At 46.9% G+C, this 14,576-nt stretch overlaps 1 protein-coding gene across 3 annotated transcripts in view; it reads right to left on the bottom strand.

Annotated features, from left to right (window-relative positions):
• Positions 1-3,341: 3,341 nt before the first annotated feature.
• Positions 3,342-14,576, bottom strand: part of kat6a (K(lysine) acetyltransferase 6A) — a 32,818-nt gene continuing 21,583 nt past the window's right edge. For 2 of the 3 annotated variants that reach the window (XM_046034281.1, XM_046034282.1), the window contains exons 11-17: positions 13,195-13,356; positions 12,575-12,668; positions 12,228-12,459; positions 10,450-10,642; positions 9,659-10,351; positions 9,149-9,410; positions 3,342-9,063 (exon numbers count right to left, since the gene is read on the bottom strand). In XM_046034281.1, coding sequence (XP_045890237.1) covers positions 5,741-9,063; positions 9,149-9,410; positions 9,659-10,351; positions 10,450-10,642; positions 12,228-12,459; positions 12,575-12,668; positions 13,195-13,356 — 4,959 coding nt within the window. In that variant the 3' untranslated portion in view covers positions 3,342-5,740. The remainder of the gene's footprint in view (positions 9,064-9,148; positions 9,411-9,658; positions 10,352-10,449; positions 10,643-12,227; positions 12,460-12,574; positions 12,669-13,194; positions 13,357-14,576) is intronic. The other variant, XM_046034283.1, reaches the window with a different exon arrangement.

Below are 14,576 nucleotides of genomic sequence, written 5' to 3'. Positions count from 1 at the left end.
TACTCTGCTACAAGTAAATGTCCTGTATTCAAAGTGTTATGCCTAAATAAGCAAAAGTAATATTATCACAGTGTAGGAATACTATAAATGTCCTGCATTCAAAATGTTACTTAAGTAAAAGTAGAAATACCACAGTGTAGAAATACTATAAATGTCCTGCATTCAAAATGTTACTTAAGTAAAAGTAGAAATACCACAGTGTAGGAATACTATAAATGTCCTGCATTCAAAATGTTACTTAAGTAAAAGTAGAAATACCACAGTGTAGAAATACTATTAATGTCCCGCATTCAAAATGTTACTTAAAGTAGATATAAATACTCTGTTAAAAGTAAATGTCCTGTATTCAAAGTGTTATGCCTAAATAAGCAAAAGTAATATTATCACAGTGTAGAAATACTATAAATGTCCTGCATTCAAAATGTTACTTAAGTAGAAGTAGAAATACCACAGTGTAGAAATACTATAAATGTCCCGCATTCAAAATGTTACTTAAGTAGAAGTAGAAATACCACAGTGTAGAAATACTATAAATGTCCTGCATTCAAAATGTTACTTAAAGTAGAAATAAATACTCTGTTACAAGTAAATATCCTGTATTCAAAGTGTTATGCCTAAATAAGTAAAAGTAATATTATCACAGTGTTGAAATACTATAAATGTCCCGTATTCAATGTTACTTAAGTAAAAGTACCACAGTGAAGAAATACTCTGTTAAAAGTAGGCAAAATGCCCTGTATTCAAAATGTTAATTAAGTAAAAGTACAAATACCACAGTGTAGAAATACTATAAATGTCCTGCATTCAAAATGTTACTTTAGTAGAAGTAGATATAAATACTCTGTTACAAGTAAATGTCCCGTATTAAAAGTATTAGGCCTAAATAAGTAAAAGTAATATTATCAAAGTGTAGAAGTACTCTTTTACAAGCAAATGTCCTGCATTCAAAATGTTACTTAAGTAAATGTAGAAATACCACAGTGTATAAATACTATAAATGTCCTGCATTCAAAATGTTACTTAAGTAAATGTAGAAATACCACAGTGTATAAATACTATAAATGTCCTGCATTCAAAATGTTCAATATTATCATACTGATGGTAATATTTTGTATCATTCATCTGAATCTGCAAAGTAACTAAAGCTGTCACGTACATGAAGTGCAGTAAAAACCCTAAAATATTTCATCTCAGATGTAGTGGAGCCGAAGGGGAAAGTAGGATAAAATGGAAATACTCAAGTAAAGCACATATACCTGTACTGTATTGAAGGCCAGTACTTGAGTAAATGTACTTACTGTAGTTACTTTCCACCACTGAAAACTTTACTGACAGTAATACTGCAGTGTTTAGAGTACAAATTGCTTTCCACAGTTAATCTGTAGCATACAAGTCATTAAACATCTTGCTGCCTGAGTCATACTTATTTAATGCATAATGAAATAACCCAAATAGATGAATCCTGTTTCTGTGTTACATACTAAAACATTTCCTTTGTTGAAAATTAATTACACTAATTCAAACGTACTCTTTCATTGTGTCACACATAAGTAAATAAATATGAAAAACCGGCTTTACAAACTGATAATACTTTATTTGGTATGTGGCAGCTACCAGTGTCACAACCTTCCACCTCGTCGCTGCTGACATGATTCAGAAGCTGCTAAAGAGCATCGACCGGTAGAGCTCTATTTGTCTTTTTAAGAGCTTCTCAAACATAATAAGACTGACTGAAGACTGGGTGCAAAATTAATGTTTGTTCTGTTGTCTGCGAGTTCTCCGTCTGCAGCTCCACCTTTGTTCCACGCCCAGAAGACAAACACAAATGCAGACAATGGCATTGTGGGAAATCTCACCCTCAGCTTCAACCGTTGCAAGCCTCATCCAGTCATTCCTGCCTGTGGCCATCAAACTCTTTAACCCCTCCAGCGTCAGACACTTTGACTCTTTGGTTATTAAACTGGGACTTCAAATTGCAGTACTTTATTCTGCTGCAATTTATGAGGATTTAAATCCAGCTCTCAACATTATCACTACTCTTCTGTCATGTACTGTAGAATATTGTACATTTTTCCACACTCCTATTCATACAATATTTTCTGCCCTTGATTGGCAGCATGCTGAACTGTAACGCAAGAATTTCCCCTCAGGAATACTGATAAATCCTGACGGTAAATGTCAGTGGAGCAGACGAGCGCAGAGATCAGTACAAAATACTGAATTGAGGTTGAGGTGATTATGCCAGTTCATAGTCTTTTCCATCAGTTATGATCCTAAAGCTGAATCTCTGTGGACTAGCGTTGATTCTGAAAACACTATCAACAATACACAGTACTGACACACAGGTGAGTAAAGCACTCAGACCCCCCCCCCCCGCCCCTATTCCAAATCTGCATGGTCTTCCGTTTGTGTGTTAGAAGAACATAAAACTAGTAGACAGTGATGAGTTACTGCATCTTCTGGCGTATCCTGAAGTGTGGGACACAGCTTTTACCAAGGACCTGCAGAGCAATCAGTCCAGTCAACACCACGTCATTCTACAGGGACACCTACTGGACACAAGTGGTCAAAGCAATCCCAGAAGTGACTGCGCTAATGCCATGACATCCATTACCAATGTTCGCTCTCCGAAGTCAAATCGATCATTTAATTACAGGTGGTGTGAAACTGAATTTCTTAAAATGGAAAGGAATCTGGCTACCCAACTAAAGTTACACTTTGAAGAGAAAAATGTGGAAAATAGCAGAATTTAAAGACCCTGAAATCAATTTTCTCAACCAGCGTCTCGCTTTGAGATACGGGGTCAACACCCTCAACAGTATTCAGCAGCTTTTGACGGCAGTTTGTGGGGTTGTTTCCTTACGTTACCAGTCCTAATCTCACCCACACGGTCCTGATGAAACCGACGAGCAGAGCTTTTTGAGTTATAAACTCTACTACATAAGTTTGTTTTTTAATCACACATGGCTTGTTGTTTATTTAGTATTAAAGTTATGAAGAATACTTAATAATATTTAATTAAAAAACATAATTTGGAATAAAATCTTTTGACGCTTTTGTTTTGCAGGACTAGAGCCTGACTCCAGCTGTATGAAAGGTTGTCACAATTTGTCGGGTACCTAATGTGCAAAACACAAGCAACTTAATCAAGCACCTCCAGAAGAACACGATTCAGACTGAGGAATACAGCTCATTCATTACAAACAGGTATCCGATACGTACTCTGCCGATACCCAAAGCCCAGGTATTGGTATCGGGACTTAAAAACACCAGATCAGTGCATCCCTAATGACGACTACTTCAGTTTAACTGCAAACTTTAAAAAGCTCAAGGAAAACATGAATGGCTCAACATAATTTATTTTCATTTTATGTTAAAATGTACAGAGTTCTTTGAAAGTACTTGCTAAGAAAGAAAGAAAAAAAAACAGAATAAATGGAAATACATACAGGGACAGAGTAGAGAGTTGAGGCCGCTGAGCGCACATCAACCTTCACTGTGTGCCCAGCTGTGACTCCTCTCTTTATTTTGCGCTCTCTCTTAGCATACAACGCGACATGTACAATTACAAAGGATACAAAAAGGGAAGCGATATAAACAGACAGAAATATACTGAGCTCCTTTTTACATGCCTCTTAAATGTAAGGAAGTCATCCTATACACACACAAGTAAAAAAAAAAAAAAAAAAAAAAAAAGAGAAAAATGCCAAGTGACCTTTAGATATTTGTATTCCTTTTGTTTAAAATAGCATTAATATACTACACAAAGATAGAAAAACTCTAGAGATGAGATGGAATGGAGAGGTTAAAGGCATCTTAAAGTCACTAAAAGTGAGTGGTAATTTTTTTAAATTTTGAATTTCTTAGTAATTATTACCCAAGAGGCGAGCTAAAAAATATGTATTGTTTTTTTTTTTTTTTCCTGAAACAGAAGTGAAAAAAATGACAGTACCAATATCAATGTCAGAGTTTCCTTTTTATATTATAGAAAAAACATTTTCTCTACAATAGGTTTTCTAAAGTCAAAAAGAGTCAGCTTGTGTCATAAAAGAAAGCTGCCCAGTCTGATAAAATTCAGAAAGAAAAACAAAACGAAAAAACAGAACAGAACAATACACACAAATAAAGTATGCAATGTCAGATCTGTAACAAAACGAAAACTCCTCTTTTGACTTTGAATACTGGTACATGGAGCGACAACATCAACCGTTTCTCCCCCCCTCCGCCCCCCGCCCCCAGCCAGTCAAACGCCGTATCCAAAAGGACCTCGACAATTAACTCACCGCCGACCCTGCTTTTGTACGAGTGTGCCTCTAACGCGAGGGCCGAACCACGCACTAGATCAGGCATTTAGGCACACCTTTCACAAAGGCTAACTGTCTATATACTGCCATGTTTCTAGCCAATGAGAGTGCAGAATTTTGCAGAAATAAAGAAAAATACAATTACAAAAACAAAAGAAAATTAAAAAAAAATATACAGTTTTAACAGAATACACCATTCAAAAGCAGAATCCTCGACCTCTTTGGGCCGCTAACACTTAAGGAGAGGAGGTCAGCTATAGTTAACTGACTTTCCTTAAAGCAGTTTAACAGAAATCCCACCGTTTGTTCTGCATTCCCTAAACTGCTAAAAAAAAGGCTGAAAAGTACACCGTCTGTCAGTGGAGTGTGGACAAGAACAGCTGAATGTTGTACTTTCCTGAGCTAGCCGCCAACTGGAGACAGCTAGCCAGTGTATGTGTGCGTGTGTGTGTTGGATATTGGGAAGTACCAGAATATTTACATCTAAACGTTTCAGAGTGGAAAATAATGCTACTTGTTTCATTTATGGACATAAGACAGTAACGCTCTTGTCTCTTCTGTGTCTTTTTTTGGTACAACACCGTCCATCCGGGAAGACAAGAGACTCTGGAAACAGCTCGACCTCTCAAGACTCCGGAGGCGCCGGCTCGCCTTTGCTTTTCTGGAACTGGGTGAAAAGCCGTCCGACCGAGCGGCCACGGAGACGCTCGGGTACTTCTGAGAGAGCACGAGGGCGTGTCACCAATTCAGAATGCCACACATATAAAGACCAAAGCATATAAGAGGTCGGACTGCACGTGAGTATTTCAAAAAACAATCAACAAAAACAACAACAACAAAAATAAGATTCAACATTATGTTTAACAAAACAAAAGTCCGCCTACAAAGTTCCATTGTCTTTTTTTTCAAGGTAAGGCTTCCTATATCATTTAAAAGATTGTGTGCATGGTTGAATATATTCAGGTAACCATTGTTTTCATTCAGTCACGACAAAGCGAGGTTCTCCTGTATTGTCTTTCTCTGTGTATCTTCCTCGTCATCGTTGCCCTCCCCTACTCTCCTCCTGCACTTCCCGAGGAGGAGGAGACTCCTCGCGCCTCTGTAAGGTGAACCCACGTTACTGAGGACCGTGTAAGCCTGGCCTAGAGCAGCACAGCACGGCTGAGGTCCATGTACACGCCGAAAACCGGAATCCTACCGGCTTGCTCCCATACGCGGCCGGCCGGGAGGGGCGGGGAAACGAGCCCAAATAAAAAAAGGGACAAAATGACAACATAGAAAAACAGGAAACCTAAAGACCCTCTCTGTCTCCGGTCACCTACGCTCCCCTGGTGCCTGTCGTGGCCCCGGAGGGAGGGTGAACAGGAGTAATGGACATTTAGAGTACAGCGTGTATCAGCTCTGGACCCAGGTGTCCTTTGTCAGTTCTTAGCTGCTCATCTGCTCATGTAAGGTGACTGTTTTGGGACACCGGCGTAGCTGTGATGGGAGGGACCAGTGTACATCATGTTGCCGTGGTGATTGGGCTGCATAGGCTGCTGCGGGTAACCCTGCCCTCCCATCATGCCCATCTGCATCTGCATGGGGTACTGAGCTGGCTGATTCATGTAAGGGGAATTGCCGTGATAACCACTGTTCATCATGGGTTGGGGCATTCGGTAGCCGGCCGACATGGCGTTGAGTGGCGTCATGTTCATGGAATTGTACGGCGCTGGCGTGGGCATTAGGTTTGGCATCATACCGCGCTGCACGGCCAAGGTGCGCGGCGTGCCCTGCATGGTCACCGCCCCTGAGCTGCGGCCATAGAGCTGCTGCTGGTGTGGGGCCGGGGCCAGCTGCTGAGTGGCTTTGGACCGGATGGAAATATGGCCTTTGACTGTGGCCATCTGGCCCTGTAGCCGCTGCGTGTGAGGCGGGGGTCCCAGACCGATGTTGGTAGTGGGCATGTTGCATTGCAGCTGCAGGGAGCCCAAGTTCATGGAGCCAGAGCTAAGGTTAGGAGGTGGGGTCATAGTGGGCTGGCCCTGAGGGAGGGAAGTGTGGGGTGACGGGGCCAGCCCGGGGTTAGAGAGGGAAACACTGGTGGCGTAGGAAGTGACAGAGGCTGAATGAGAGTAGGGCATGGCGTGCGGGTCCATGATGGTGTTGGTGAGCTGCTGGAGTTTGGCCAGGCTGAAGGTTGCTGAGGGCTGGGGGTAGCCCCCTGTACCAAAGTCCTGACCCATGCGCTCATACAGGGTGCGGCCTCCTCCTCCGCCTCCACTCTCAGGTATTTCCATGATCATGGGTGTGGAGGCGAAGCCATTACCCATGCTACACTGGGACAGGGCCTGCTGTTGTTGCTGCGGTGGTGGGGCTGACGGAGGAGGCTGAGGGTTGGGGGCTTGTTGCTGCTGCTGAGGAACCTTTTTTTGGGATTGCTGCTGCTGCTGTTGCTGCTGGTTGGTGCTGGGCGGCCTCTCGATCACACCACAGCTCTGAGGAGACTTAATGCCGCAGCTGGGGGTGTTGGATGGCGGTGGGGGTGGCGGGGGCTGGGGCACAGCACTGCCTACATTACTGGCACCTGGTCCGTTGTTGGGCCCCGGTCCTGTTTGCTGGATGAGGCTACAGCTGCCCATCGCTAGTTGGGATCCTCCAGTTCCTGTGGAGGATGTGAGGCTGGGGGCGGGCACAAAGGAGCAGCTGTTGGACTGGGAGGAGGACGGGGTGGCCGAACTTGAAGAAGAGGAGACTGATGACGAGGAAGCCGTGGAAGCTCCTACAACTACAGAAGCTGACATTCCCCCTCCGTTGCCACCATTCCCGGTCCCGTTGCCCCCTCCGCCTATAGTGGAGTCATAGCTGCTGGGGTTGTCGTAGTTCTCCGTCGTGCTCTCTATGCTGCCGAGGTCGCTGAAGCCGCTGTCCACCACCTGCTGCGAGTGGTCGGACACAGACGGCACGTCCATCATCGGCGACGTCTCCATGTTCTGCTGGGACGGGGCAGATAGAGAACTGGGATGCTCCGGTGTGATCTGGGTGTAACCCCCTCCAGCACCACCACCACTGCCCCCTGTTCCGGTGGGGCCCGGCGTCCCTCCCCTCTGACCTGCTGGTGTTGTGTCCATGATGCCCGAGGGCAACCCTGGACTATTTACCGAGCGCACAGATTGACTGGGCAGGGGCGGCACTGGGGGATTAGGGAGGGGGCTGCTGTGTTGGGAGGCCCCACACTCCTCCACTAATGCCAGGGCCTCCTCCTCGGCCTCCCCTGTGTGACTGTAGCTCTGCAGGGTCCGGCAGGCAGCTAGGGTCTCCTCGCAGTCCTGGTAAGCCCCGTGGTGTGGCTGGGGTTCAGTCTCTTCGTCCTGGGCTTCCCCCTGTGTCAGGGACTGGACAGCCTGCATAGTCTCCAGGTCCAGCTCATTGGAGTGGTGATGAGGGTGGTGTGGGTGATGGTGGCCCAGCTCCTCTTTGAAGTCCGAGTGCTGGTGGGGGTGGGAGTGCGGATGTGTGTGTTGGGGTTCCATCAACAGCGTGACGTCCTTGTCATCCGAGTGCAGAGGCTGGAGCTCCATGGGCTCAGAGGGAACAGACATGGCCGTAACCGTTTCCACTGCCGCAGCCGCCGCAGCCGACTCCTCCTGCTCTCTGCGCCGCCTCTCCTCCTGCTGCGGGTCGGCTGAGGAGGGTCGACATTTTGGCTCCTGCGCCTCCTCCTCAGCCTCCTCCTCCTCTTCTTCCTCCTCCTGCTTGCTGACATAGTCCCGGGCCACGCTGTTCTCCATGTCTAAAAAAGCCTCTCCACCTTGGGGTTCTTCTTTGACCGGAGGAGAGCTCGCACGGGAGGCAGGCTCCTCCTCCTCATCTTCATCGTCATCGTCATCTTCAGACTCCTGACTTTTCCTCTTCTTACTGCTGCTGTTGCTCTTGTCCTCCAAGTGTCCGTCACCTTCATCATCTGCATCATGGTCTTCGCTGCGCCTGCTTCCTGAACCCGGTGTGACTGCTGCTCGCCTGCTGATGCCGCCGCTGCCACATTCCTCTTCCTCCCTCTCCTCGTCGTCATCGTCTTCTTCCCTGTCACCCATATCTGCATCCTGAGGCCGAGACTGTGGGGGCCGGGGCCCTGAGGTGGAAGAAGGGGACAGCAGGGGACGGGAGGGTGGACGGTGGCAGGGTTTGTCTTCCTCCCAGGCTCTTTCGGTCTCCTCCTCCTCATCCTCTTCCTCCTCTGGCTCAGAGGTGGGAGGCGGTTTGGGGGCAGGCTGTGGTGGCTGGCAGAGGGCGCGGTTCTTCGGCGGTCTCCCTCGCCTCTTGGGTACCTTCTGTTCAACGGGCTTAGGTAGATAGTCATCTTCTTCATCAGAGTCTTTGTGTTTGCCGTCTCTGTCGGTGCTGGTTCTGCAGACTCGCTTCGTGTTGCGGTCGTCTGTCTGGAGCAGCTGAGGATCTTTGCCCAGCTGCTGCTCCAACAGCCTTCGTCTTTCCTGCTCCTGCCTCTCCGCCTCCTCCTGAGCCCGCTGCAGGTACCAGCTCCGGGGCTTGCGCCCAGGCTTCATCTTGATTTTGGGGGGTGGAGGATCCCCACTTTGAGCCTGGCCGTCTGCGGTCGCAGGTGGTTTTCCAGGTCCCCGTTTCTTCCAGTGCAGTGGTTTGCGGCTCTTTCCCTTGGGCCAGCCTTTCTTCTTCTTGACTGGGACCTCGGGGTTGCCAGACATGGTCTGTGAAGGAGCTGCTGGCAGAGCAGCCACAGGCTTCAGCACAGGTGTTAGCTCTGAGAGGAGGCAAGAAGATAAGACTGCGTTAGATTAACTGTGTATACACAAACCAGTATTTACTACATCCTGCCGTCTGCTCACCGTCTTCCTCCGAATCTGTGAGGTTGGAGTGCCGGCCCCTTTTGGGTGCTGGGTCTGACAACCTCAGAGCAGAGCGGGCTGGGGGGTAGCGGTGCAGTGGGTGGCCCAGGGGGGTCTCCTCCTCCAGCCTGGGCATAGGCCTCTCCGAATCTGAGTCTACAAAGGGCTCATCCAACACCTCTGTGGTCTCAGAAATCGTCTCCGTCACCACGCTGCTGTGAGGGTGGCTGCGCTGGCGAAATCGACGCTTCCTCAGCGGCTTCTAGGTAGAAACAGGACGGGGAATTAAGTGTGCACTTGACATTTACTTTAAAATGACAACTACAGACCCAGACTGAGATTCAAGATGATAAGTTCATGGCACGAACACAAATCCAGGTTTAACTTCAACTGAACGCTAAACTTTTTTCAATTTTTGTGCTGCAGACAAATGGATCGTTACTCAATCTTAACTCTGAGATTTAAACATGATTTCTGTATCAGTACTTCTGAACACCGTTAGTTTCTTACCTTGCATTTGAGCCCCATGGCAGGCTTGGTGAGGATGGGTGGGGAGCACGCCCCTCTCTCTTCGTCATCTTCGTCATCGTCGTCGTCCTCCTCTTCACTGCTTTCACTGAAGCAGCTCTTCCTGACGGGCGGGGACTCGTTTAACCTGGACACCACAGGAAGCTGTGCCAGCCCCTCCCCGGGCCCTTCCATCAGTCTGGGCTTAGGGCCTCTCTTTTTCCTCGGCGGCCGCCCTCTTCTTGTGGGGGTTATGGAGGGGTGCCGAGCCATGTCCAGTGAGTGAAAGGCTGGGGACTCTGTTTGTCTGTCGAGGGAGAAAAGGGAGGGGGGGCCGCTGGTAGAGCCTGTGCTTTTTCCTTCCTCTGTTCTCTCCTCATCTTCATCGTCCTCGTCCTCCACTGGGCGGATCTTAGGTGGCCGTCCCACCCGTGCGCCGTCTTTCACCTTGCCCCACGGCCAGTTTTTGGGTGGGCGTCCCCGTGGTCTGCGTTCTCCATTTGTTGGGGGAGGGGGTCGTGGTGGATCTGGGACTGGGGGTGGACAGCGAATGGGAGTGGATGTGGAAGTAGGAGAGCTGTGGCTAATGGGAAACCCCAGAAAGCCCTTTCTTTCCTCTTCATCCTCCTCCTCGTCCCTCTGCTTCCCTTGACGCATGTGCCAGGACAGTGGTGGGGCCTTGTGACTTGGTTTGATCTATTTACAGATGAAGTGAAATAAAATCAATAATTAAATCGACACAAATCCGTTACCATTACCTCCACTTAGAGCAAATACAAATTCTAGGTATTTACCTCCTTGCGGTTATCTTCCTCTGGTTCGTCATCCTCCTCATCGTCGTCATCATCTCCATCAGAGATCACAGTGTTGGTCACAATGACGGGAGTCCAGCGGAGACACTCTGGGTCGACATCCAGCTGCCGCGGCCGCGCCTTGAGCCGAGTCATGTGGCTAACCACTAGCTTCTCCCTCCGCACCAGGACCAACCTGACACCAGAAAGACGCAGGAGCTTTATAACTCTGTGTGCACGTTTTTCTACATGCAAGCGTAGAGAAATTAGATGAAGGTGTGTGTGCTGTTGGTGTTGGTACCACTGATTTTTTACACATCATTGTTACCCAAAAACCCTGCTTCACAGGTCAATACTGTCAGACAACGACAGTACATAGCCACTGGCGTAAACTGAAACAGTGCTAATTACTAGGGGTGTGCCGAGTCGTTTAAAAGTTCAGTGTGTAAGATTTAGTGGCATCTAGTGGTGGGGGTTGTGAATTGCAACCATCAGTCCAGTCTACCACTGCCCCCTGACCTTTCAAAGAGTGTAGGACAGCTACGGTGGCTGACACAGCACAAAAGGTGTCTCTTCTGAGACAGCAGAGAGTGGCCAGTCAAGAAATGAGGTTTCTTCAGGTATATTTATTAAGAAATTATATTTACTTAATTATTCAGTAAAACCTTATGCTATTGTGACTTGGCCACTGACAGATAACATGAAATGTAAGCATCAAGTGTGAAACATTGTCACCACAGTCCATTATAAACCACACATTAAATAAAGTTTATACACACATTGACAACGGAAACATGTTCATGTAATTCTCTCTGTGATTATGGACCGAAAACGTGATTCCTATAAATGTCCTCTGCCTGCCTAATAAATGCATTCATTTTAATTTCGTTATAAACTCCAGGACTTAAATAGCTCCTGTGTTTCAGCAGCTTTTCTGCTCATGTTCAAAACTTTCTGCACATTCAGAGTCTCTCCCACATATGTGATCTCTGTCATGTCCAGAAAAAAGTCAGAATATAACGAGAATGTCATCATTTGATGAGAAGCCTACATGCCCTTTCCTGCTGTGCATTACATTATTAATCCGCTGGAAGTTATCTCCTGCAGACCGTTTGACGGATGCAGTTTGGCACAAGATCTCGTCACACCCCTACTAATTACACAGCCCATCACAGTTCCCTTTCAATCCTACGGCTGTCGAAATATGTCATTGTTACCTTCAGTGTATTACAGTCACAGCAGGAAGCTCAGCAATGTGTAAAAAAAAAAAGAAGTCAGAACTTTATCTAGAATTTTATTTAAAACAAAGCGATGCCAGGGTTTCAACATGAGTAAAGTTGTTAATAATGACACCACTGTGTTAAAGAGCTTAACCAGAATAAATGAGGAGTCAAATAATTAAGGCAGCAGCTAGGGGCGCAACGGATCACAAAACTCACAGTTCGAATCAGTAAAATGTAGCCGCCTCTCTCTGTCTGTGGTCACGCTCAATGTCCTGCACACAGCACTATCTGAATGGTTACATATCACGATTATTAGCACATCAACACTGAAGGCTGCTGAGGCACAGACGGGCAAAGAGACCGAGCTGCTCTGCGCTGAGCGAGCGGAGCAAGGTGTCGAAGGGAAGGCCGCAGATATGACTGCTCACCACTGCGCAATCTGGAAGAACTTCAAACTAGTTGTGACTACAGTGTGAAGTGAAGTGCGTCCTTGACCCATTTAATATGGCACTAAATAATGCTGTGCACTTCTAAGCGTATGCCGGCCCCGTGTCTGACCTGTCCCCTCGCTGCTCCAGCATGTTGAGGCTGTGCAAGGTGGTGGTGATGTCCTGTGGGCAGATTCCTGTCAGTTTGCTGAGTTGTCTTATGGTGATCTGCCGGTCGCGGACCTCATGGAGACACTCCAGCACCACACTGCGCCAGTACGCCATGTAGGACAGCCGGCCTAGGTCCGACAGAGGCTTCTCTGGAGATCCTGGCTGGCCCTCACGCTTGGACAATAAGTAGCCTGCAGGAAGGGAGGAACAAAGCAGGAACACAGACACCATGAGTCCCAAAATAAAAGGACTATCGGCAGATATATTTCCCAATGTGTGTGTTTAGTTTAAGGTTGATGCCCTTACTGAAGTCGATGAGAAAGCGCCCGTAGCCCTTGCGCTGGTACTGTGGAAGAATCATGATGCATGATACGTTGTATTTCTGTTGACAGTGCTTCTCCTGGAGAAGAGGGAAGGACACAGACACGTTCCACCGTTTAGAAAGCAAATCATGGAAACGACATCACAGAGCAGGCCTGTGTGGGTGTACAGCAGGGTGTTGATGGTGCAGCGTCCGCTCACTAACTGCTGGGTTTTGGCAGCGTGGTGGCATGTTAATGGGAGCACCTGCGACTGCAAACTCCACAGAGGGGCAACAGAGCTCACAGCACCCAGTGTTTATCTGGGACACAACATGAGCATTTGAATGTTTGTAGGAATGCAGCCGTGCGGGGTGAGATGCCAATGCATTTCATTTTCATTTAATTTGAATATATTTTTCTCTCCATTTCAATTCACATAGTTGTTTTAATAACTTTAAGCAGGGTGAGTACAATTTACAGAGTCAGGTGTCCCTTGGAAATGTAGGAAGCATTGTGGTGGTGGTGATGTGAAAACACAAAATTCAGACTGAATGTAACTTCGCTGAGAGGCAGCAGGGCGAAAGGGACTGAAATCCAGCACAGGGATGACGTTAAGAGGTTCACCTTGGAGAAGTAGCCCACGAGGTGGCAACCTTTGCCGTCATTCTGGGTCAGGACGTAGAAAAGGAAGGGCTCCACATCATAGTAGAGCGTTTTGTGGTCCAGGAACAGCTTGGCCAGCAGACACAGGTTCTGACAGTAGATTGTGCTCACATTCCCATCAACCTGTTGGGGGATTATTGAGGAAACACATCAGTGCAACAAAATGACAGAAAGCCTCCTAAATGACACTACAGAATCACTACAGTCCAGAAGTACATTTTTAAGCTGCTGGCAGAGAGCTGTGGAACAAAGCGAAGGTGAATGGAGTCGAAGTTAGTGTCGGGCAATGATCTCAGCAGTGTCTCCTGAGAGCCTGACAGATAGAGAGGGTGGAGGAGAGAAACAAAGAGCTGTAGAGAGAAAAGAGAAGGAGGGAGGTTCAGATTGGCAGCTCGCCAGTTCTCTCTGCTCTCCTCTGAGCGAGGATGAAGCGCAGAGCGGGGAAACGGGAGCTACAGTGGCCACGGCCTGCAGACAACAACCCACCATATTAATAGTCTACGGCTGTGCTAAGAGATCCAGAAGAACAGCGCGACTGTAAGATGGTAATTATGAATTACTTTACTAATAACCTCCCCTGATGAAATAAATAAAAGAGGGTCAATTATGTCAATTATCCAGTCCTTTAAATAGCTTGGTGTTTGCCTTGATAGTAAACTGAACTGAGAGAAGACAGTGTAAGGCCCACTCGAGGCTTTATCCTTTTTAACAAAGCCGTTATAGCCAGTGTTCTTTTTTTTTTTTTTAATGCTGTGCTTTGCTGGGGAGGTTAAAACTAGGATCAGTGAGTTGATTAAAAAAGCGGGCTCTGTGACTGGCCTTACCCACTGACCCACTGGAGGTCGTCATAGAAAACAGAACAAGTGCCAACTTAAAAGAACGTCACGGATCTTGTAGACCAGCCACTCCACAGTATCTTTACTTAGTAGCTCCTTTTAGTGGCTGACTGAAGATGTTGACCTGGTGTTCTACCAAACAGCTCAGACGGTCTTCCACTCCAACAGCAATTTGATTTTCTAATGAATATTTGTGACTCTTGAACCAGTCATTTCGACTCAGGCTTCAGAAAGCTTTTAATTGGTGTATTGTTTTTATTTCTTGTGTCTGCTCTGTTTATGTTGTTTGATGTGATCTGGTGGCAATTGTGTTTCCCCACTGGGGATTAATGAAGCTTTCTAATCTAATAAACTTAATCACCATAAGGATATCGACTGATCAACGTTGTGTACGTTAATAAAGTTGGTGGGAAAGTATCGGAGCCCCTTGCATATGATTAATCTCCGACTATGCATATACTCCCAGTCTTCAATCAAAATGAGTGGAAAAGGACGTGGCTGTAGCGC

Source organism: Micropterus dolomieu, linkage group LG21 (assembly GCF_021292245.1).
Source record: "Micropterus dolomieu isolate WLL.071019.BEF.003 ecotype Adirondacks linkage group LG21, ASM2129224v1, whole genome shotgun sequence".
In the NCBI taxonomy this organism is placed as follows: domain Eukaryota; kingdom Metazoa; phylum Chordata; class Actinopteri; order Centrarchiformes; family Centrarchidae; genus Micropterus; species Micropterus dolomieu.
The sequence above is the reverse complement of the archived record's forward strand: the minus strand, read 5'-3'. Positions and strand labels throughout refer to the sequence as shown.